We start from the raw sequence: 25,963 nt of genomic DNA, 5'->3' as shown, positions 1-25,963 counted from the left end.
CTCTGGTTTCGCAAAGACTTCTGGGAACGACCCGTGAGAAGGAGGGCCAAGATGGCGGAGGCGGCGGAGTCTCCGGGAGACCCGGCGACAGCATCGCCCAAGCCCTTGGTGAGCTGGGAATCTGCAACAGAAGGGATCGAGGGTGGGCAGAGTGTCCCTTAAGGAAGTCGAGTGACGGGACCGTGACCTGAGAGAGTCCGAACCCTTTCATCCCGGCAGGCCCTTCCTGTACCCGATGCCAGAACCAGTCCCAACACTGTACCTGTTCTTGGGGTTTACTGCTGAGTTATCCCCCCTCACCCTGTTCTTTCTAAGCCTTCTTGTGAATCTCCCATTCTTTTTGGGACACGCCCAGGACTTGTCCTCGTCCTCTACATTGTGTTAAATGCCAAGCTTTAGGTGATTTCTTAAGTATCTTTCTTTCTGCTATGCCCTCATTTTATCAAGACCTGTCACTAGCCCTTGTGGGAGTAGCAGCATTCTAGGGTTAATGAAAGGTTGCGGCGTTGTAAGTTGGGTATTCATTTGTTCAGTGACCCTGGTAGTCTGGGTTTAATGCCTGCCCTCCCTGTCGCAGTCCTTGCAATCCGCTTTATTCTCTCTTGCTCTTGTTTCTATAAGGGATGGGATTTCTATTGCAAGTACAAGCCCAAAACCTGGATAAGTACTTAATAACACAGTTTTGGGAGTTAAACTTACCTGGACCATAGTCACCCACTCTGCTGCTTTGTGAATTTGGGCAAGTCATTTCCTAGGGAGTATTTCTTCGTCTGTAAAATGGAGATAAAAATACCTGCTTCAAAGAGATTTTAGGAAGATGAAATGACATAATTAATGTAGTGTCGAATACGATGAGTGCCATGAACTAAGGAATGTAACTAACTCAACAGTCTGCCCCAGACTCCCTTATACTAAACAGTGTTCACTTATTTCCCAGTGTTTACTTATATTGCAGTTGGCCATAAATGGTACATCCTTTCCCTCTGTTTTATTTTTTTCATGCATTTTATATATTTATTTAAAAAGTCAGATACTCTCAACTTTTTCTTTTTAATTTTCTATTCCATCGTCTTGGACCTTCCTCCCTTTCCTCTGTTTTAAGTTGGCGACTTAACGTAGAGGACTGAACAGGTGAAGTTGATTCTAGTCCAGGTTCTGCTTACTGGCTCTATTTGTTCATCTACTCTTTCATCAGATATTTATTGAGCATCCAGTGTGTTCCAGACACTCTTAGGCACTGGGGACACAGAGAGTAACTAGGTCCAAGTTCTCATGGAATGTTTGTGACCTTGAGGAAATCATTCTGAATGCAGCATTTCTTCATTTGTAAAATGGAGATAATAACTCGTGAGAGTGCTAAATGAGCTAATATACACATAGTCCCTTGTGTGACATATTACAGGTGCCTACATGTATTCAGTTCCTGTCTTTAATTTAAACTGCCCTACCCCTCTTTTAATGAAGCTTTCACCAACTAATTTTAGTGATTTTGGTCACTCATTACTCAGTATCCAATCAATTCAAGAATGTTTATTGCTCTGACAATGTGCAATGCATTGTGCTGGTTGCTTTAGGGAGTACAAATGGCCTGTGCTTACGGTGGTTACAGTGTAATCTGTGCGCATAAAACAAACGTACAATGTTAAAATGAGGCAGTACATGAGAGAAAGTTACACATAAAATATTAATGGAATTTAAAAGAAGATGCTATCATGTCTGGTTGGGGTGATGAAGCAAGCTGCATGGTAGAAGGTATATATTTGAGACGGCCTCAAGAGATGGATAAGATTTGAAAGTCCAGGTGACCATAATAGCTGTCAATGATTGAGTACCTGCTAGTACATGTCAGGATTGAGCTACACATCCTCTGCAGATTTTCTAAACTTCACAGCACCCATTTCAATTACATGATTTTTAAACCGTGTTTTATTTGCAGATGAGATGAGACTCAGAGGTTTGACAATTTCCCTAGGGTCTCACCAGCAGTTAGTGGTCAGGCCTAAAATTTGAGCCTAGGTCTGCTTCTGAAGCCCAGATGATTTCCAATAATAGTACACAGCCTCTCACCGGCAAAGGTACAGAGGTTGGGAGGTACTAATGTACTTTGTACTTCTAGAAAAACAGATCACTTCGGCTGAAGCACAGGGAAGTAAGTATTAGGAGGTAAGGCTTAAAAGGTAAGGCTACTGAATTAGGGAGGCAGCGTGGAACAGTGGTTAGGAATGTGTGCTGTGGGGTGAAATTGCCTAGGTTTGATTCTAAGCTCTGCCCTTCAGCTGTGGGATATTGGGGAGTTTACTAAAGCCGTCCATGCCTCAGTTCTCCCATCTGTAAAATGGAGACACAGTAATATTTAGCTAGTAGGGTTTTTAGATGGATTAAATGAGTTAACACATTAAAATACTTGGTAGCATGCTTGACACATAATAATCATGAAATAAATGTTATTTCAGTATTAATCATTTTAGTTTGATCTTATTTATTATTTCTTCAAAAATTCTGCATGCAACACTCCCAAAGTACTTCACAATTGTGCATTTTATCCTGCATGTTTTCAAAAACAAATCTTTGGTAAAATTCTGAATTTTTTGCCAGATTAAATGCTCAGTGGTTCTTTTAGAAATTTTTTCCAGTCCAAAATTTCTAATGTGAAATCCACCTAAACGTTTTTCCACTTTGTCCCCAGGACTGTTTCTTTGTGGGTGTGAGATCATTAGTGGGACTGGAGAATATCCGGTCACTGAAAAGCGTCCCTCATTTGTGACACTTTGTTTCTTTGTTTCTTCTTACTGACTACTAAGCTGTGAGGTTTAATAGCTAGGAGGCAGGGGACGTTTTTGAGGAGGAAAGTGTTTAAAGTCATGAATTGGACAGCATAACTGAGGAAGACCTCCCATGGGGAATCTAGGAGACCAGCGAAACTGTTGCAGGAGTTCTAGGAAGAAGTAATGCTTGCCTGGGCTGCAGCAGTGGCAGGAGAAGTGAAGATTTGAGAAAGGCGGAATTCTTGAGGGTTTGCAGTGCAGGGAGGAAGTGTCTTTCTTATTATGTCTTAGATCAGTGTTTTGCAAACTTGAATGTGCACAGCGACCCTGGAGGTTCTGATTCTGCATTTCTAAGAAGCTCCCAGGTGATGCTGTGGCTGCTCCCCATGCATTTTGAAAAGCAAGGCTGTAGACATGGGAGGGTAGCGATGTCCTGAAAGTAAGAGGAGAATGAGGGCCCTGAACGTTGATGAATTCGCTTTTAGACATGTTTAGTGCAACATACTGGCAGACTGGCCAGTAGATATGCAGCAGGCATTTAGACTCTAAAACCCCGACTTCGGGAGTAGATTTGTTCATTTATGAGTCATCTGCATGGAGTTGAAAAGGTAGAATCTTGGGTAATGCCTATCTCTTGCCTGAATATTTGGGGAGCAGGAAAAAAGCTGTAATAGTGGCTGTAGCCTGGGGTCTGCAAGGAAGCTGGTCCCAGGTAAAAGGGCTGGCTGGAGACCATGCCTCTGGCCACCCCCTTCCCACTTCTGGAGCCAGGCCTCTTAGACTGAGCTTGTTCCTGCTTGATGCTGGCCCGCTCCACCCTTGTTGACTCTTTTCTCCAGGATTTTGGTCAGTAGTATAACCATCTGCTCCTAGCCGCTTTCATAAAGCGGCACTCCCTACTTTTACTATATGTCTTTAGCCCTGTCTCTCTCTGCTCCCCTGTTGGCCTAAGCCAGGCAGCAAAGTGTACACACATGTGCACGTATGTGCACATGCCTGTCTGCAGAGGAGCAAGAGGAGGGACATGGGATCCACTCACCTTTCATCCCACTAGCTGAGGCACTGCAGGACCTGTGTCTTCTGTGGGGCTGGAGAGCCACAGATCTGGGCTCAGCTCCCTGAACAATGTCACTCATTTTCTTGAGATACTGAGGAAGGGTTGGAATGGGGGAGAGGGTGCGACTCACATGGCACTTTAGTGAGTGCAGTGGCTTCTGAAACCAGTTAGCGGGAGTTAGGTCTAACTTCACAGGTTAAGGGCACAGTCTTCCACAAGACAGCCCTCACGGTAGACACTCCCTCTGGAGTCAGGACCCTGTTACCTTCCTGATACATCAAAGTGTGACGATATACAGAGTATTGCCAACCAGGGAAGCTCATCTGGGTACCTAGTTTTTACTGGGCTTTCATTATGTAGGCATGACTGACCGGCTCCTTCCCCCCCCCAGGCCAGGTTTCTAGCACATGATTAAGCCCCAACCCTCTAAACTGTGTAGAGTGATCTCAGTAGTGTAAAGTTATGTAGGGGTCTGCAAAGTCTCACCTGTTAGCTAAAGGAGTAGGGCCCAGCATCAATAACAAAACTACTGTCCTTTGGGAAATTCCAAGGGTTTAGAGGCTGCCTCCTAGGACCAGGAGACAAAGGCTAGCCAAATATTTTGATTCACTGGAATTGACTCCCTGGGAATCTTGAATTTGTGCTAACATTTATCTAGTCCCTGCTGTGAGTGTGCTGAGTGCTTTACACGTGTTAATACATTTCTCCCTCACTACAAGCCTGTGATGGTGGTGCCATTATCTCAGTTTCACAGATGTGGAATCTGAGGCACAGAGAGGTTAAGTAATCCGCTCAGTGTCACACAGATAGTAAATAATGGAGCTGGATTTAAATCCAGACTCTGGCTCCAGGAGCCTCACTCCTAAACAGTATGATCCAGATGCAATCTGTTGATTACTGACTGTGCAAGGTGCTATGCAGGTGTTATCTAACTGTTATACCGGTAGCAGTGTTTCCAGGTGAGGGTAGAGCCCCATTTGTCTTCAAAGCCCATTCCTTTTGCACTGCCCTGCGTCCCATAGCAATGGCAGGCAGCAAGAACACTCAAAACAAGTGATCCAGGAGCTTGAAAGGGCAGTGTCGTAGTAGGGAAGAGAGAATATGGGTTCAAAAAGGTAGTGGTTTACCAGAAAGTGCTGCAGAGTGTCCAGAGAGGCTGAAACTGAGAAAGGATCCTGGTATTTCTGGATGATGAGGCCACATTAGAAAGCAGTCAGTAGAATGGTGGGAAAGCCAGTGCCACATTACTAAAGGATTAAGGGAGTGGGAGAGGAGAGCACTCAGACTGAAGAGGAAAGGAAGGAAGGTAATTTGAGAGAATGGCAGAAATAAAATGTTTATCTTTTATTATGGAAGCTTTAAAATAAATAAAGTATAATGAATCCATGTACCTATCAACATTCTGCTATTTTTATTTCATCTAGCTCCTCACCACATTTTTTTTTTCTGGAGCAGTATTTTAACTCTTTTACTTTGAACTCATTTTGGACGTCCAGAAAAGTTGCAAAAATAGTACAGAGAGTTTCTGTATAGCCCTTGCCCAGCTTCCTCATATTTAACATAACCACAGTACATTGATCAAAATCAGGAAATTACCATTGGTACAAACTACAGACTTTATTCAAATTTTATCAGGTTTTCTACTACTGTCCTTTTTTTGTTCCAGGATTTTATCCAGGATCTCACATTGCATTTAGTTTTTTTTTTCATTCATACATCCATTTATTATTTACTCAACAGACATTCATTGTACCCCTCTGATTCAAAAGATATACACTGAACACCGCATTTAGTTTTTGTTTTTTTCAGTTCCCTTCAGTCTGTAATGGCTCTTCAGTCTTTCCTTGTTTTTCATGATGTCTTCTGAATGTTTTAAAACAAATCCCAGACATACCACTTCACCCATAAATAACTTCAGTGTGTTTCTCTAACAGGTAAGAACTTTTGTTATGTTTTCTTTGTTATCATGCATAACAAAACTAATAATTCCAGAATATCATCTAACTTCTGTTCATCTTCTCCAATTTTCTAGGGGGGAAAAAAGCTTTTACAATTTGTCCAAATCAGGATCTAAACAAGGTCAACAAATTGTATTTGGTCAGGGTCTCTTAATTAAATCTCCTTTAATATATGTGTTCTTCTCTTCTTAATTAATTTATTTGTTTCAATTCAATCATTTGTCTTGTAGAATTCTTCACTTTCTGTATTTGGCTGATTGTATCCTTTTAGTATTTTTAATATACTCCTTTATCCACATATTTCCTGTAAACTCTGAAGATCTAAAGACTTGATTATGTTTAGGTTCATTGGGTGGGGGATTGGGGCAAGAATAAAAAAAAAAGAACTGAAGTCGCCCCTAACATTAGGAATGTTTGTTTTTTAACTTTTCATTAAGAAAAATTTCTAACGTATACAAAAGTAGAATGGTATAATGGACCCACATGTACCCATCTTCAATAATTATCAATTTATGGCAGTCTTCTTTCTTCTGTAACCCTACCCTCTTCTGTACTATTTTGAAGCAAATCCCAGGCATCATTACATTAGTAAATATTTAATACGCATCTCTAAAAGAGAAGGATTCTGTTTTTAAAGAACACAACTGCAGTATTACTAGTACATTTAAAAACTTAACAATTCCCTAATATCCAATATCTTGTCACATTGCCAATTTGAACATTGTCAGTGTTCATATTTCCAATTAGCTCCTAAATTTTGTTTTCGTAATTTAAAATCTGGCCCACTATTCCTTTTTATAAATAAGGTTTTATTGGAACATAGCCACACTTAAATAGCAGAGTTGCGCAGTTGCAGCAGACACTGTATGGCTTTTAACGGCTGAAATATTTACTACTTGGGCCCTTTACAAGAAAAAGTTTGGTGACTCCTGCTTTAGGCAGTCATCTTTTAGAATAATTAAAAATAAGACAAAAATGCTTTTGTTTACCTTCATTTTAAACACTTCTGGAGATCTTCATTTCCTTGTGTAAATCTGTTTCCTTCTGATACCATATTTGTTCCTGAAGAACTTGTTTTAACGTTTCCTGTAATACACGTCTTACCTCTCGCTTGAGTGAAAAAAACAAGCGTTTTGTCCTTTTCATAGCTGTTTTTGCTGCATTTAGATTTCTGGGTTGAAGACTTGATTCTTTCAGTATTCTGGATGTGTCTCCATTGTCTTCTGGCTTGTGTAGTTTTAGGTGTGATGTCTGATACTTTGTTCCTCTGTAAGCAGTGTCTCTTTTCCTCTGGCTGCTTTCAAGATTTTCCTCTTTATCTTGGGTTTTCAGTAGTATGAATGTGTTTAGGTTTGTGGATTTTGGGTTTGGTTTTATCTTTAGGTATTTATCTTGATTGGGGTTCTCTGGACTTGGATCTGTCACTTGATGCTCCCATTATTTTTAGTTGTTATCGTTTCAAATATTTCTTCGGACCCATTATTTCTCTCATGTTTTGGGATTCTGATTCTATACATGTTAGACAACTAAATATTGCCCCACAGCTGTTGGGTGCTGTATTGTGTTTTGGGTTTTATTTGTTTCTCCCAGTTTTAATATATAATTGACACATAATTGTTTAAATTTAAGATGTGCAGCATAATGATTAGATACATATACAGCTTTTTTCTTTTTAAACTCTCTTTGTTTTAATTGGGATAATTTTGACTGACCTAGCATGGATTTCTTTCTTTAGCTGTGTTGAGTCTATTGATAAAGGCAGTCAAAGGCATTCTTTGTTACTGTCGTGTGTGCCCGGAAATGAGACCCAGCCGGACAATCAGCTCTAATGCATCTTTTGGAGCAAACATTAATAGAAGACCCAGTCTTAGTTTAATATAACACCGGGTCTTATATAATAATATATAATATAAAATAAGATTAATATAATTCCAGGTCTTATATTAATGTTTGCTCCAAAAGACGCATTAGAGCTGATTGTCCAGCTAGGTTTTATTTTCGGGAAAACGCGGTATGTTCATTTATTTCTAGCATTGCCATTTCACCTTACAATTTCCATCTGTTTTGCAGAAATTCATCGTAATTTGTGCATATATCTTTTTTAAGTTAAAGTTTATTGGGGTGACAATTGTTAGTAAAATTACATAGATTTCAGGTGTACAATTCTGTATTACATCATCTATAAATCCCATTGTGTGTTCACCACCCAGAGTCAGTTCTCCTTCCATCACCATATATTTGATCCCCCTTACCCTCATCTCCCACCCACCACCCCGCTTACCCTCTGGTAACCACTAAACTATTGTCTATGTCTATGAGTTTTTGTTTATCATTTGTTTGTCTTGTTCTTTTGTTGTTTTTGGTTTATATACCACATGTCAGTGAAATCATAGGGTTCTCTGCTTTTTCTGTCTGACTTATTTCGCTTAGCATTATAATCTCAAGATCCATCCATGTCGTCACAAATGTTCCTATATCGTCTTTCCTTAACGCCGAATAGTATTCCATTGTGTTAACGCCGAATAGTATTCCATTGTGTATATATACCACAACTTCTTTATCCATTCATCTATCGAAGGACATTTTGGTTGTTTCCGTGTCTTGGCTATGCATATATCTTTTCTAAGGGAGCTTTTAACATGTTAATCATAGTCAAATTTTTTTTCAGATAATTTCAACATTGAGGTCATCTCAGAGTCTGGTTTTATTCATTGCTTTGTTTTTTCATGTGTGTGGATGGGAGTGTAGGTTTGTTGGGGGGTATTTTTTTATTGAATGCCAGCCATCATGTATATATAGATCAGTAGACACTGCCTAGAAATGGCACAGCTGTTTTGCTAAGTTGTTACGGTGGGGGTTAAATGAATACTAGCCAGTATTAAACGGTGTTTGGGTTTTGTCCTGCCTGTGGGAACCTTCACTACATCACCAGCTTCAAATTCCTCTCCTTTTATCTTGTGCTCAGAGTGTGTGCTATGTTGTCCCAGGGTTTTTCCTAATGTTCCTCCCTGTCCCGTGCTCGGCTTTCTGCCTTCCCTTTGCCCTTGCATCAAATAGTGGGGCTCTCTCCAAGCGTTGGCCCCTCCCCTGACAGTAGACTGGTGTTGCTTGTTCCTCCATACCTGCTAGTCTGGTGGTGGGGACCTTGGAGGTAGGTATTCTTTCTTGTCTTGGTCCAGCCTCCGCCTTACGTAGGCCGTGTGTAACTGTGTAGCTGGATCTCCTGGGTGTGACTTTCAAAGTGATACTAAAGGACACTAATGGTCTGGCCTCAGATGGTTTCCTATTCCTCCCTAAAGATTAGACAGGTGTCTTTTCCCTTTCCCCAGCCGCGATGGCCCTTCACCTGTGCCCCCGAGACAACAGAGTTTGCTCATCTCCCCCCAGCAGCTTTAAGACTCTTTTTCTGTAGTGGGGGGAGGTCTGTGTGGGGCTCTGTGCTTTTCTCAGAAGTGGCAGCTGCTCCCCTTCCCCACACCTGCACCCATTGGAAGTCCGTGGAGAAAAGGCTGCATGAGGGTGTGAACTCCCTTGTGTCTGATGCTTCCTGGAGCTCTGTAGTCTCACACAAGTCCACACTTGGCTTTTAGCAATTAATGTTAAATTTTTAGATGACTTCTTAACCACCTGTGCGATCGATGCCCAGTGTCGCTATCATCTCGTGCTTTGCCACCGATGAGCTAGGGCTCATGTTCCATCTCTTCTTGGAAGCGCCTGTCTTTCCTTAGATTTTGTTCAAACTACTTGGTAGCCCTGCATTCAGCTCTCTGATGGGTTCAAGGAAGTTATGATTTTGTCATTTACCTAGCTTTTTTTCTCACTGTTCTGGTGGGAGGGATGCTCTTTCCAGCTTTCTACATCATAATCAGAAGTCAAATGATTGTAAAGTCACTTGAAATACTTGTTGTCTGTGTGGTTGTATATTTTATTCAACATACAGTAGCTTCATTTGTTTCAGTTGTCTTCCAGTGTTAGGGAATGCTTTTAAACTTTAATTTTGTTTCATAATTATGTGAATTATTTCTATGATTTCAAGTCATATATATATATATAGAACAATATTTATTGAGAGGCCTTGCTTCTTTGCCTGTCTCCTCCAGCTCATTTTCTCCTTTCCTCAGTAGACAGCGTCTTTTTAAAAATGTCATATGACTTATTTCTTCCATGACTTAACTCACATTACGTTTGATTATTTCTTACACATTTCTTACATTTAAAAAATAACATGCAGATATTTATAGATATTTGTATCCCCCTCTTTCTTAGATAAATGGTAGCATACATATACACTTTTGTCTACATGGTTTTTCGTTTGTTTTTTTTAAAAGATTTTTTAATTGGGGAAGGGGAACAGGACTTTATTGGGGAACAGTGTGTACTTCCAGACCTTTTTTTCAAGTCAAGTTGTTGTCCTTTCAATCTTAGTTGTGGAGGGCGCAGCTCAGCTTCAAGTTGTTGTCCTTTCAGCCTTAGTTTTGGAGGGCGCAGCTCAGCTCCAGATCCAGTTGTCATTGCTAGTTGCAGGGGGTGCAGGCCACCATCCCTTGTGGAAGTCGAATCAGCAACCTTGTGGTTGAGAGGACACGCTCCAACCAACTGAGCCATCCGGGAGCTCAGCGGCAGTTCAGCTCAAGGTGCCGTGTTCAATCTTAGTTGCAGGGGGCGCTGCCCACCATCCCTTGTGGGACTCGAGGAGTTGAACCGAGTTGAATCGGCAACCTTGTGGTTGAGAGCCCACTGGCCCATGTGGGAATCGAACCTGCAGCCTTCGGAGTTAGGAGCATGGAACTCTAACCGCCTGAGCCACCGGGCCGGCCTCTACATTGTTTTTTTTTAATTTAACACTCCATTGTAGTTCTTTAGAGATAACTCCTATTCCTTTTTACAGCTGCATAGTACTCCATTTTGTGGGTATACCATACTTGATGAACTAGTCTTCTATTGATGGGCATTTGGGTTATTGTCAGGTTTTTGCTTTTACACATAGTGTTATAATGAAGAGCCTTGTATGTGTCTTTTTGTATGTTTGCCACGTTATCTTTAGAATCCTAAACATGGCACTGCTGAGTTAACAAGTGATTCATGTGTGCATTTGCTGGATAGTGCCAGACGGCTGTACAGAAGAGCAGAGGACCATTTTGCATTCCACCAGCAGTGTGGGTGTTCTCTGCCCTCAACTTCACCTGCAGAGTATGTTGTGAAATTTTAGGATTTTTGCCAGTCCAAGAGGTGAAAATTTTTATTTCAAGTAGTTTTAATGTGCATTTCTCTTAAGAGTGTGATTGAGAAGTGGTTTCTTATAAGCTCTTTGAACAACCTTATTTGTCTTAAAGTTTCAGTATACTGTCTTATGTTTCAGCTGTTGCCCACTAAATATTGTACCGGTTGGGCCAAAAACAATACAAGAAGGGATTGCTTCTGTTAAGAATTTGGAGATTCCAGAGTTTCAGTCACAGTAATCAAATCTGACAGGTGAACATACACGTTTCCCCCGCCCTTCTTCCGCCAACCCCCCAAACACACCTGTTCAAGCCGTTGTTTCTAAGTCTACACAGCTCCCTGGCCCAGGCTGGTATTATGAGCCTTGCGCACCCCCCGACTGAGGCAGTCGGTCTCTGGTCGTCATTGGTCCACCGGCCGCTCACAGCGGCTCACTCTGGCCACTAGCCACTCATGGCAGCACATGGTAGCCCACAGCAGCCCTCAGCAGCCCACGCTGACCACCCGCTGCTCTTGGCTGCCCAGCTCCAGGGAGAACTGTTGTTCACAATCTTAGCTGTAGAGGGCACAGCTCACTGGCCCATGTAGGAATCGAACCGGCGGACTCGGCGTTAGGAGCACGGCGCTCCAACCACCTGAGTCACCGGGATGCCCCAACATACGCGTTTAAAGGTCTGCAGTCTTACAGTTCACTTTGGAAATGTTATTTGACCTGTAGATGTCAGAGAACCAGGGGAAACAAGCTTAGATCAAGATAATACTTTGGTGTTGTCCCGTTCTTCCCATTTCCCTTTAGGCTTCACATAATCCTCCTGTTTAGCCAGCAGAGGCCACTAGAGCCTACTAAGGAGCCCAAGTGTAACAGAATTGTGGCTGTGCTGGGATGATTGCTGAAAGGTCACAGATAACCCTGCAGTGTCGCGAGCTTGTGGCATGTGAAGATTTCATGCTTGGAAGAAAACAAATATTTGAGGGCAAGAAGTGTCTATGCCATTTATGTTACAATTTTTTCCATCATATGCCATCTCCTTCTTTAACTTAAATAAGCATTTGGGAATTTTAGTTAACTTCATTGTTTAATATCTGGTGAGCTTTTACTTTAAAAACTGTGTAACACCTTACAAAAAGACATAGTCCATACTTTCTAGGAAATGATGTCTTTGAGGAATGCTGCAATTAGTACTTTAATTTTTTTTCTAACTCTTCTTAGTTTGCAGGCCTTTCAGATATATCCATCTCACAAGACATCCCTGTGGAAGGAGAAATCACCATTCCTATGAGATCTCGTATTCGGGAATTCGACAGCTCCACATTAAATGAATCTGTCCACAATACCATCGTAAGTTAGACTAGTTGAGAGAATTTCTGTTCAGTGTCAGGGGACTAAATAATAGCACTTCGTAATATTTTCATTTGGATCACTGATTTTCAGTATATTTTCTTTATTGAAATGCAAGATTCTCCCCTAGATAATAATGTGGTCCACCTTTTTTGGAAAGCAATTTGGCTATAATGGATATTAAGAATTTTAAAATGTCCCCGTCTTTTTGAAGCTTGCAATTCTGCTTCTCCAGATACAGTATAAGGAAAAAAAAATTAAATACAAAAATATTTTTTAAAACACAGAAAAACAGTAATATGCAAAAATGTTCATTACAGCATTCTTTATAATAGGGGAAAGTTGAAAAACAGATGGAATAGCAGTTAAGTAAATTATGTTACATCCGTGTGATAGAATGCTAAACCATTAATAATCATGTTAACAAAAAACTGAATGACGTGAAGAAATTTCTAGATGAAAAAGTTAGGACAGAATTACCTCAACTGTATTTTGAGAGGTTATATTTGTGTTACCGTTCCCTTCCTCAGATGTCTTGATTACTAGTTAATCTGACATCTGGAATTCATTTATCAGTTAAAGTGGAAATGTTGGAGATTATTTTATATATTGTGAAGAATGTGGCAGCTAGGGAGCAGGCTAATTGGCCCTTTGGACGTTCTCGCGTATAAACTGAAAGTCATGCTATGTTTGGCAAAGCAGATTTTAGTAGTGCTATTATTTAGTCTCCGTAAGTAAAATATTAAGAGGGTTACATTTCTCTTTTACAGAGTTTTAAAATCAAAACAGAACTGGTAGATGTGGTAAAGAGTTAGATGTTGGCTTAAATGGTTAATAGAAAAAGGGAATCGAAAAGGGAATTAATGAAAACACCCTGCCTCCCTGGATTGTTTGTATAGTGAAGAAGTTGAACTGGAATTTGAGCTCTAAAATTCAACAAAAGGCTCCCAGGAGATTGAAATAAAAGAAATTTTAGCAAATTAAGTGAGGGGGCTGGCTGCCTGGCAACCTTGGTCATCACAATACAAGTTGTTTATGTCTTTCAGATGCGTGATCTAAAAGCTGTTGGGAAAAAATTTATGCATGTTTTGTACCCAAGGAAGAGTAACACTCTTCTGAGAGATTGTAAGTATGTGAGGCATTTGAGATGCTTCCCATCATGTTTTGTCATAAGTACTTTGTAAGGCAGAGGTCCCATGGTAATAAAACTGACATTTTTCAGGATGAAAAAACATATATAAATGAATATATAAATGAAACTTTTGGAATAAGTTAAAAATTAGGGCGGAATTTCAGAGATTGGAAAATTGTGCTTAATATGTTGTTCTCATCAATAAACACAGATCCTGTATCCTCACCCACTATAATGGACACTGTAAAAAAAAAAGTATTTCTGGAAGCTGCAAACACATCGGGACTTCGTTCAACTAAAGAGCTAACAATCTCCAAGGGAAAGGCAAATGTTCAACTGTGAAATTAAATAATAGCTACTGTGTTTCCCTGAAACTAAGACCTAGCCAGACAACCAGCTCTAATGCGTCTTTTGGAGCAAATATTAATATAAGACCCAGTCTTATTTTACTATAAGACCCGGTTTATATAATATAAGATCGAGTCTTATATTAATTTTTGTTCCGAAAGACTCATTAAAGCTGATTGTCTGGCTAGGTCTTATTTTCAGGGAAACAAGGTAACACTCATTAAGGAGTAACAAATTAATAGTACCTTTATGGACATTTCTGTCTTCAGAACTGTCATGTAGTCTGATGACTGCTTTCTTTGTTCAAGAGTTCTGTCAACAGTTTTGCAATAAATTCTGCTCTTAGAATTCATTCTTACAATTGTTAGACCATTTCCTTTTCAAGTATTCTTGGTTTGCTTCATGCCCTTTATCAGGAAAATCGAATCAATTGTTTGAGAATAGGAACAGTGGTGTCATGCATGAGTGTACCTTCTATTTTGGCAGCAGTTCAGCTGTATTATAGGGATGTCAGATGTGTGGCAAGTATGCCATCACTCCAGGTGGAGACTGCATGCAGCGTCACAATTGTTTTCAACATGGTGTGCTGTGTGTTGGAGCTCAGATGATTTGCTCCACTGGAAAGAACGTGGACAAATCTGGGTGTCAATAGTGGTTCCACCACTAGCTATGTGATCTTGGATAAGACAGTTAACTTTCCAGGGATTCAAGTTTGTTCCTCTGTGAAGGTGGAGATAATAACGTGTACCTGCTGCTGAAGATTAGAGACAGTAACACCTACCAACCACCTTGCACGAATCTGGCACTCAATAGGCACTCCATAAATGACCGCTGTTATTCTAGTGCCTTCCCGTCCCCCCAGACACACATTATCTTTTTAAATCCTTACAACCTTGTGAAGTAGGAGTTCTTGGTTGTGGTTTACAGATGAAGAAAACGAGTCTAGAGAAGCCGAATGTCTTGTCAAGATCACGGGCAGGATTAGACCCCAGTTTTCAAGTTCAGTGCCCTTTGTGGTCTCCCGCTGCTACTCCAGATGTGAAGATGCTTTGAACTGCTGCTGAGGTTCAGTGCAAAGCCAGGTTGCTTTTCACAGTGCAGAACCAGGTGTTAGTTTGCTGATTAGTGATGAATCTTGGCTTATGTCACATGCTGAGGTCTATTTGCAAGCCGTGAGGGGTTAGGTAGATAGGCTGGCACAAAGGGTGAGCAAGTCATGGCCACAGTTTGCACTTCTGTCCTGTCCTGTTATAGCCCTTGGCAAAATGGCAAGGAAAAAAACTCAAGATTTAAAAAAAAATAATCTAAAAAAACCCCAACAACACAATGAGATAGCACTTTACATCCATTAGGATGGCTGTTATCAAAGAAACAGAAAATAGCAAGTGTTGGAGAGGATGTGGAGAATTTGGAACCCTTGTACACTGCTGGTGGGAGTGTAAAATGGTGAAGCCGCTGTGGAAAAAGTATGGAGGTTCCTCAAAAAATGACGAGTAGAATTCCCATATGATCCAGCAATTCCACTTCTGGGTATGCACCCAAAAGAAGTGAAAGCAGGGACTCTAACAGATATTTGTAAACTCATGTTCACAGCAGCACTGTTCACAGTAGCCAAAAGGTGGAAACACCTTAAACGTCCATCGACTGATGGATGATGGATGGACAAAATGGGGTGTACGCACCATGGTATGTATCATATATATCACTCAGCCTTAAAAAGGAGTGAAATTCTGACACACGACAGCATGGATTAACCTTGAAGACATGACGCTACGTGAAATATGCCAGGCACAAAAGGACATATATTCTATGATCCACTCACGTTAGGTCCCTGGAGTAGTCACACTGATAGAGAGTAGAATGATGGCTGCCCGCAGCTGAGGGGGAGGTGCACACTTACTATTTCATGGGTTGGGGTTTCAGTGTGGGAAGATGAAAAGGTTCTGGAGATGGTGGTGGTGATGGTTATACAACAGTGAATGTGCTCAGTACCTGTACACTTAAAAGTGACTACACTGGTGAGTTTTCTGAGATACGTATTACAACAATAGGAAAATAGTTTTTAAATACTGTTAAAGGTTTTTTACAAATTAAAAAAAAAAGACTCTGGGTGGTGAGCACACAATGGGATTTATAGATGATATAATACAGAATTGTACACCTGAAATCTATGTAATTTCACTAACAGTTGTCACCCCAATAAATAAATAAAAATCAGTGCATTAGAAAAGCTAGTGTGTTAATGTCATTTGTACTTGAATTCAGTTTTTCCGTTGCTAAGTTTAAAATTTAACAAGAATAACAATTTTATTAGTCATAGGATTAATTTTTATATCTCTTCCAAACTTTCTACAGGGTGTCAAAATGGCTTATATAATTAAAACACAATGTAAGTGTGTACATATACATATTTTTAGGTGAAGTTATGTACATACATGTGAGGTTAAAGTTCAAAGTGGCATCTGTACCTTTTTTCATACTAGTTGAGGAGGGTAATGTGCTGTAAGATGTATGTTACCAAACTGTGCGTATCAATTGCCCAGTCGCTATTGATAACCGTGTGTTTGGACCCGATGTTGGTAGAGCCTTTTATAGTTTTCAGAAAGCTTTCATATTATTTGTTAAAGTATAACCTTATAAAACTACCAATATTGAGATGGTTTTTCACCAGGAAGAATAGCAATTCCATACTAGTTCAATGCGATAATTATAAAAGGGAGGCAGTGTGGCAGAGTGGGAAGAATTTTGGAGTAGGAATCAGAGGACCTGGGTTCTGGCCCCACCTCCACACCTAACTTCATATAAACTTGGGCAAGTGACTTCCTTCTCAGCTTCATTTTTCATATTTGTGCGATGGGCCTGATTATACTTGCCTTGTCTAACATCATCTCAGATTGGTGAAGTGACTTGGTTCTAGTCCTCTTTCTGAGGGTGCAGGATGGGGTGCCTAGTTCTTTTGACTCCTCATCCATTGCTCTTTATAGCATACTGGAATGTGGCTTGAAGGTGGGGAGAGGTGATTTGTGGAATATGAAGTGAACAAAACTTAAAGGATATATGAAGAAGGACATCCAGAAGTGGCGAGCAGGGAGGGCAACTGCAGGGGTAGGAGAGGTGGAAGGGGAAGGCTTGGCCAGATAGAGCCTTGATGTCTGAATTCTGAGAGTGGGAAAGCTAGATGTTGAAATAAAGTTAGAAAACACTGCATGGTTGTTTCTTAACAGTCTTCTGCCTTTTCTTGCCTCGTAGGGGATCTATGGGGCCCCTTGATTCTTTGTGTGACACTCGCATTGTAAGTACATATATTTCCTTCCTTTGTCATTTGAGATAGACTAGACTTTTTTGTGGAGTTTCAAAATTGAGGGGAATTTTGATGGAACGTTTCATGTGGGACTTCTGTGACATAATTGTACTTATGAATTTAAATCTAAAAGGTAGCTTTCCAGATCACTTCAAAGAGTGATGGAGTTAAAGATGTAAAAATCATGCCCACCTGTTTACCAATGACTTCTTAGCCTCTTTTAGCCATTTCTAATCACCAAATGTTTATGAACTCTGATGCACTTCACCATTAAACTAAGTGAATTAAATATCTATAGGATTAAGCACTGTTTGTAAACAATTGTTTTTAAGTCTTCCTAAAAGTATGAATGAGAATAAATTGGAGAGGATAGAAGAGGTCAAGTTGAAAGCACAAAGTGTTATGCTTTCCACCTGCATTGTATGTAGAGGGAGAGGACAGAAGGAGGAGAGCAAGGTTCCTTGGAGAAGGTAGCATGGAAACAATACTGTTGGCTTCTCATCCTGGCTGCTAACAGCAAAGTGACTTTGGGCTATTAATAAAGAAAACCCATGGGTTTGAGAACCCATGTCTTAACGTGATGGCTCTAAGGAAAAGATTAGCAATGCTCATGTCATTTCCTTGTCATAGAATGCTTCAACAAGGCTCCGCAGATAATGAAAAAGATGGAGGGCCCCAGTTTGCAGAAGTGTTTGTCATTATCTGGTTTGGTGCAGTTACCATCACCCTCAACTCAAAACTGCTTGGAGGAAACATGTGAGTATTATTAAAATCTATCCTTTTCCTTTGCTAGGTAGCGGTATGTCTTAGATTTTTAAGGGGGATCTGGCGAATTAGGTATTTAAAAAAAAAGAAAAGAAAAATCAAAATAATTGAGGGCCAAAGAGTATGTTCTGTTAAAACCACTGAACAGAGATAATCTAGTTATTAACTAAACCTGGAATTAAGTTAAGTCATCTGGGATCCTTTCATAAGCTTCAGATGTTCTCTCCAGCCCTGAAATCATAGGCAGAACTTTTTTTTAGAAGATTATGTCCATTTTGGGGAACAGATGGTCCAAAGCTTTCAACAAATTCTCAGGTCGGTCTGTAAATTAGAAAAGATTGAGAACCACCGTCTTAGAGGTTCAGTAGGAGAAGGAGGTCTCTAGTGTCCTAGATGGTTCATTCTTAAGGAGTTTGAAAGGAGAAGGAAGAGGATGGAGAGAAAAAGCATATGCTTATTATAGAGGCCTGTTATAAAACCATGTTAGGATGTAGGTATTATGTATCTGGAGGGAGGTAACAATCCATGATACGTAGAAATCTGTGTAATAAACTGTATCATGATACAAATCAGCTATATATTTGTGATTTTTATGGATGTGTGTATTTTTTAGATCTTTTTTTCAGAGCCTCTGTGTGCTGGGTTACTGTATACTTCCCTTGACAGTGGCAATGCTGGTTTGCCGGCTGGTGCTTTTGGCTGATTCAGGACCGATAAACTTCATGGTCCGACTTTTTGTGGTGATCGTGATGTTTGCCTGGTCTGTAATAGGTAAGAATGTACTTCTCTCTACAAGAGCAGAGCAGACAGAAGCGTGTGCTAGAGATAAAGCCCCGACACGGCCCAGTGTGACTCGTGAGTCACACTGAGTGACATGATTCTTGGCAGTGTCATCCGTAGAGCCCTACGTGGCATTGATAGAGAGACGATGCACATCTTGGCTGAGTTGGGTATCTGGACTTCTAAGATGGGGAGAGTCACAGCTGTTCTTTTGTTATAAAAGCCTTAAATAATGCATAGCATTGGAAAAGGAGATTCCACTATATCTTAGCCCTATCATATAGGCATAGGTGACTTGAGAGATGACATGGGCCTTTTCCTGACATTAATCATCATAAAATACTAGCTAGTATTTACAGATTGCTTATTTACTATAGGCCAAGCACTGTTGTAAGAGCTTTCTATGTATTGTCTCATTTAACCCTCACAACAACCGTAATAAAAACTATTATTATTGGTCCCTCTTTTATACATGAGGAACAGACAAGGAACAGACACAGAAGTTTAGCAGCTGCCTTAGGACACTAACTAGTGAATGGGGGAATCAAATTTCAAACTCAAGCAGATCACATACCCATTGAGAACTATACTACCCCCCAGTACAGGTTGTTTGGTATCATATGGTCCTTTCCTGCTTCACTAGAAAATTCTGCTGAAGGTTAGGAAGAGCCTCTAGCAATGGTAGTGAATGCTATGTGCTCATTGTTTTTACATTCCTTAAATTGTCCTACAACTCTGCTTAAACTGGAAATGTTCATTAGCTTTTTATTTAACGGGACAAACAGACCACCTAATATTTTAAGTGCAGAAACATCTCTTTGCTTGGAACATGATTAAAAGCCAAGAAGTGGGGTGGCCGGTTAGCTCAGCTGGTTAGAGCACAGTGCTAATAGCACCAAGGGTGTTGGTTCGATCCCTGCATGGGCCAGTGTGAGCTGCGCCCTCCTTAAAAAAAAAGAAAAAGCCAAGAGGTAATCCACAAAGAGGTCTGAGAGTACCAGGATTGATGTTCCAAGAACGGTTTATTAAGCTTGGGCGCTTGACCCATGGGAGAGCCCCTCATCCCTTCACTTAGAATCTCATAATTTACCATACATGTGGTTCTAAATAGCTTGATTATCCAGTATCTAGGCCCACGGCAGTTTGGAAAGTAGACTCTTAGAAGCAAATAGTTATTAAGGCCAAACTGTGTGTCAGGCGCTGTGGTAGGTGTGGTGTCTGTCCTCAGAGTTTACACCCCAGTGGAGCGCCAGACATGTAAACAGTTAAGGATACTTACTACGTGTCCCAGGTGGGAGATGGACGTCTGTGCAGGGCACAGTGGGAACACAGAGGAGGGAAGTGGGCAGTTGTACCTGGGGTGGCAGGTGACCACATGGTTGTTAGAAAAGATGTCCTTGAAGGGTGATTGTTGAACATGAGATGTTTCCTGGGTGGACAAAAGGGACGGCGTTTCAAAGATCTGATAACTTAAAATAAGGACAATTCTTCAAAAAGCACAGCAGTATGAGGCCATTTGCCGTAGGAGCAAATTACCATATAACGTTTTTTAAGCCTGTTCAGCACAGTTCAGTAACCTCTGAGAGAAGGGTAAGACACCCCTTTCAGAAAGGTTTCCATCTAAAATGGCTGAGGACTTTCAAAGCCTCAGCATTTGAAACCAGCAGCCCTCAGCTGTCTGGAAAGCTGTGCCTCCTTCTCTGAGGGTCACAGATACGCAGGAGCTGCTAGTGTAATTCTGTTCCAGACTATGGCGAGCACACGACAGTTAGCGAGTTTTAGTAGGTACGACGATCTCATTATATTCAACCTTCTGTTTTGTCTCGGTTTATTTTGTTCAGCCTCTACAGCTTTCCTTGCTGACAGTCAACCTCCAAACCGCAAAGCCCTTGCCATCTATCCTGTTTTCTTGTTCTATTTTGTCATCAGTTGGATGATTCTCACCTTCACTCCTAAGTAAATCAGGAAATGGAAATTCAAAACCAGTGCAATTCACCGTGGAGTTTTGCCTCTTGTCTATCTTGAAGGTACTTGGCATCTGGCCACGTGAGGGGGTTACAAGAGAGCATAAAGCTCCGTCGCCATTTGTGTAAGGAACTGATGTTTGAAAGGCTGTCCTTTCCCTCTTAGTAATGTTATTTCTTTAAAATCCATGTGCATACTACACACAGTTTAATTCCTTCTTAAGACATGATGGGGGTCGCTGTAGTCCATTTGGGCAATAACCAACGACTCTGGAAGCACACAGATACATCCTGCAAGTTGAATAACTATGGAGTTGATAACTATTTTCAATTTTCAGAATACCGGTTCAGGTGCAGCTCTGAAACACATTGCCTTATGACTATTAGACTATGCCTGCTACTAGAAGAAATAACGGATAATCTCTGTCCATTTCCTTTTATTTCTTAAGTGTAAAAAGGCAATGACAGAGGTTAGTAGAGGGGTTCATACATGTGAGAGGAGCAGATGTGCATTCCCCAGTATTCAGACTTTGATCATAGAAAATTTTGCACCTTTTGCTTTAAAAAAAGAAAAAGCAGAAGATATATAAAGAGAGTAGTCTTTCCGTATAGTCCCCTTTCGGCCTCGGTGACACTACTTTTAATCTCACTCACTAGCTCTGAGTATGCAAGCTAAGATGTTAGCATCAGCATGTAGTTTTCCTTTGCCTGAAGCTCTCAGTGGTCCAGTGCTTGAACTTTTCCAAGTAGGAGACCTCAGAAATTTCGATTGATAGGTCTGTAAGGCATCTCATCATGTGGGCACCTTCTCTTATAGGTGGAATGAGGCAGTTTGGAAACAGCATAGCTGTAAGGAATTCTTCGTTATTCCATGTTATCTGGCCCCCATCTGGGAAGTAAGGCTAAATCCGAAGCCTGCATGCATTTCATCGGAGGGATTTCGTGTTCTGAGGGCTGATTCACAGGACATCTAGACACTTAGAGCATGATGTAGGATGACTTGGCTTTACAGCTGCTGCCTTTTCATACTGGCCTCGGCAGTTTTTTCATTACATGTGTTTTTTGGGCTGAGGAGTAGCAATTCATTTCCTTGGTTGCAGACTTTAAAGCTAATTAAGTCTCCTTTAGACGAGTCTTTTTTTGTGTCTACTTGTATTAGTATGGAAGTGTGAAGGCTTCCAGCGAGCAGAGTGTCTGGGACAGGCTGGTTCTGAGCTCAGCGGGGCTCCTTTAAGGTAATGTGAGCTGCTGCTTCTATAAATTGCACATTGAAGAACTCTTAATAGACAAAGCCTAGGAGTCAGGCAGGAAACTGTCATTGTAAAAATACAGTTACTGATAAAGATAGGAATGTCTTGTTCCACAAGTGTTCTTCATCCCAGAATTTATTTATTCATTTTGTATTTAAGGACTACCTACACATAGATATATCATTTGACAAACATGTTCTCCATCCCCAGATTAAGCAACGAACAGCACTGGGACAGTTGGGTTCTTGGAGTGATATTCTAGTACAAAAGTTTTACAAACTTGGTCCCCTCTGTTCCAGCCTTGTCCAAAGTTTGTGGCTATATATTTGTATTTATTTCAAATTCCCTTTTTCATTTTAAAGTAAACTCTGCGAGGGCTAAACTCAGATTTTAGCCTTGAATTGGTAAAGAATATTTTAGAACTGGTCCTAATTTTGAAATTTGTCCTAAATTATCATCCATATCCATTGTCTGAAATTTTCTAGCCTCTGCTAAAAAGATCTCTCTTCCAAAGTTGTTTCATAATCTGTCCAGTGATTAGTGTAAAATTACAGAAATAACCATGCTTTTAAAAAAGGGAATTAAGTCTTTATCAAATTTTACTCAGGCTAAATATTTGGTGAGAAACTCCTACTACCACAACTCGGGGGGTTTGTGTGTGTGCATATGGGAGGGGGTTATACATAGTGGGGATTAAGGCAGCTTGTTCTGTGTATTAATCTGTTGCTCTTGAGTGAGTTAGGGAATGGCTTTATTTGATTTGAAGGTGGGTAAAATGGAAATTATCTTTCTGAAAACAAGTGGTCAGTTTCAGGGCATAAATGTTTTCTTATATCCAAAACACAGTGCATTGCTTTCAGTAACAGAAGACCTAAGTATCTGGACCTTGTAACCTTCAACCCAGCTTTCCCTGATTCACTGCAAAGGCACACGGCTAATTGTAGAAAGGGGGACTAGAATGGAACTGGGACTCCAACAGAGGAAACCCTGTGCCAGGAATTGGGAAGTTTCATGCTTCAGATGAAACGCAAGCGTGTAAGCATCACTGCCCGGCGCGGTGGATAACTGCCGGACAGGGTGCGTTACTGCCGGTCTCAGTGCATCACTTGCTCCTGCATCTGAGATTGAGACTTCACTGTCCTATTCTTTAGCAGTCACAAAGGTGAAGACTAGATTTAATCGCTGTTCAGATTATGAAAACACAGTTGATGTGAATGAATTTAAATGTGCCGTATAGTCTTAAAAGTCAGTCATTCGTTGTCAAGTCTTTTACCTCCTCAGAGGCTTATTACATGAATTGAACTGGGTCTTTTCCTTGTGGTGGGGTTTTTCTGTTGGGCCAGGTGGGGTCACAGGGCATGAGACTGTTTACTGTATTTGTCTTTTTATAAACTGTCCCCCAAAATGTGATTAGAAGGCTGGCAAGCCTGTATTTGAAAATTTAATTGTGTACTTTATATAACCTATCTACTGGATTTTCTATTTACTCCTAGAGATGAAAGTGAAAATCTCTTGTTATTTTGAAATTGTGGGTAACATCAAGCCAGTGGAGTTTATCTAAAGCCTATCATGATGTGAACAGATGTCCATTGCATGCAGCTGTTTCATTGCCGAGTAAAATACTGAAATTGTGATTCTCAGACTTTATTTCTGAGGCAATTTAAATAGAAATACACGTGAATGTTAATCCATGTATGTAAATTAGAAATCATTTTCTAGATTCTGTGGGCTTTTATTAAAACTAAGGAATTTTTAGGGATTTACTTAGGCCATAGGATGGCCAAATAATAATAATGACAATAATATTACTACTAATAATAGCTAACATTTATTGGGCACTTACTGTGTGCCAGGCACTATTCTATTTTTTTAAGAATTTTTTTATAGCATTATTGAGATACACTGAACCATAAAATTCACCCTTTTAAAGTGATGTACAATTCAGTCGTTTTTTTTCAGTATATTCACATAATTGTGCAACTGTCACCACTATCTGATTTTAGAACATTTTCATCAGTCCACAAAGACACCCCATATCCATTAACAATCATTCCCTTTTCCCCTTCCCCCAAGGCTCTGGCAACCACCAGTCTGCTTTCTATTGATTTGGCCAGGCGCTATTCTTAAGTACTTTTCATGCAATGTAAAGTGCTACAATTCTCATTTTACAAGTAGAAAATTGAGGCACACAAAGATTAATAGTTGCCCAAGGTCACACAGTAAATTGATTTAAAATTGGAAAAACACATTAGATTCTCATAGTAGGACACAGTTTGGGATTGCATTGTTATGTACATGAATGAATATACCCGCTCCCCAGGGTGCGTTCCTTGTTATTACCCATCACACCCTCCCACTGACTAAATGGAATCCACTCGCATTCTTTTTTCCTGGATATAATAAACCACTCTATTAGCAGCATCTGAGAAAAACCCAAGAGCAGCTCTACATTGGGAAGAATTGGGTTTTCTGCCCCGCTCCGTCTTTGAGCCCCTTTTCTCTCCCCTCCTCTTCTACCACCGCCACAGACACACACCTCTCCCCTTTCTCTCTTCAAGTCTTAAGAATCAAACAACTTCTGCCTGTTTTTAAATCTCCCAGAGGGATGGCTAATGCATCAAAATGTAACCTGCCTGTTCAGGTGTTTATAGTCAAAGGAAGCAGCTGGTTGCTTGTAGCACTAGTTCTATTCCTAAGAGCTCAGAGAGCAGTGGTGTGAGAATTGGAACACTTTGCTTTGGGCTCAACTGGGTCGCGGGAGGAAATAATAGGATGGGCTTGGCTGTAGTGAAGTGGGCTCCTGCCTGGTAGGAATTGGCAGCACGCTGCTCTGGTGTCCCGTTCTCTCTTTCAGAGCCTTTGTCCCCTGTACTGTCACTGCTGCTAATGTGTTGGAACTCTTCAATACCCCATTTTAATCCTGGTCTTTCCTATAAATTATGAACCTGTGAAAAGAATAAATCTGTAAAATTGTTTGTGAATGTTAAATGTGCAAATAAACACTGGCAAAGGAGAATTTGTGTTTGCCTGTTCTGTTCTGGTGCTGAAAAGCTCGAAGAGATTTGCTACGTACTGTTTGGATGGGCTATGTTGTCATCCCACAGAATGGAAGGCTATGGAGGCCTCACAGGCAGCAAGTTAGAAAGGGAGTCCCATGTACTCAGCAAATCACATATGCCAGGCACTTGATTCGCTGCTTTGTAGCAGTACGTCCTCGGATCGCTGCAGCCTTGGCAGGTTGGTGGTATTTTCTTGAAGTTGAGGAACCTAGAAATCAGAGGTTCGATCAGTTGCCCAAAATCACATAGTGAGTGGTGCGCCAGGATTGAAACTCGGGTTTTGTGACTCCACGGTCTTCTTTTTTCAATAAAAATGAATGTCCTTATATATTACCAACTCAAAAAACGAAGTCCACAAGTCTCATCTAAATGTGTTATATGGGTGAGACTCAAGTTAGAATTCTTTCTGAGAGAAATTGCTTTCCTGCTGTGAATGTGTGAAATCAAACAGGTCCCAAGAAAGTCCCAAACCCTAAGGCCCACTGGGGTGAAGGTGCATTCTGGATACACTGGGGCAGCCCTGCCCACATGGCTTTGCTGGACACAATTCACTCTCTCGTGGATTTGAGTGACAGGCCTATCATTCTCCCAGGCTGGAATCACACACAAGAGTGGCTCTCCTGGTCTGCACTTGTGCAGATGGCCCAGTTCCACTAAGCATTCACTGGGTCATGCACCTGCATGCCCAGGTGGCTCCATCCTTCAAAATCTAGGTGCAGATGGCCATGCACCTTACGCACTGGCAGACATGGCACTACACGTATGCAGCCCAGGTATGCTGCCTGTACCTTCCACAGGGGCAGGTGATCTTAGCACAGGAGTACAGGAAGCAGTCCTGAAATCATTCTGCCCACCAGGCCCTTACACTAGGGGCCTATGATGGGAGCGGCAGCCCTAGGGACCTGTGAAATGCCTTTGGAGTCATTTTTCCATTGTCTTGGACAGTAGGTCTGGACTTCTCTTTCCTTAGATGCCTGACTAATGGAAATTAATGAATAGTACGTGGGTTCCACTGTAATCGGGAT

At 40.9% G+C, this 25,963-nt stretch overlaps 1 protein-coding gene across 1 annotated transcript; it reads left to right on the top strand.

Moving 5' to 3' along the window:
• Positions 1–3: 3 nt before the first annotated feature.
• Positions 4–24,895, top strand: YIPF6 (Yip1 domain family member 6). Its single transcript, XM_081043381.1, has 7 exons — positions 4–108; positions 12,211–12,339; positions 13,386–13,464; positions 17,069–17,111; positions 17,751–17,876; positions 18,499–18,656; positions 20,507–24,895. The coding sequence occupies exons 1-7, from the start codon at positions 52–54 to the stop codon at positions 20,623–20,625; spliced, it is 711 nt and encodes a 236-aa protein (XP_080899507.1). The 5' UTR covers positions 4–51; the 3' UTR covers positions 20,626–24,895.
• Positions 24,896–25,963: the final 1,068 nt, after the last annotated feature.

The sequence above is a fragment of the Rhinolophus hipposideros genome (genome assembly GCF_964194185.1).
Source record: "Rhinolophus hipposideros genome assembly, chromosome: X".
NCBI lineage: Eukaryota > Metazoa > Chordata > Mammalia > Chiroptera > Rhinolophidae > Rhinolophus > Rhinolophus hipposideros.
The sequence above is the reverse complement of the archived record's forward strand: the minus strand, read 5'-3'. Positions and strand labels throughout refer to the sequence as shown.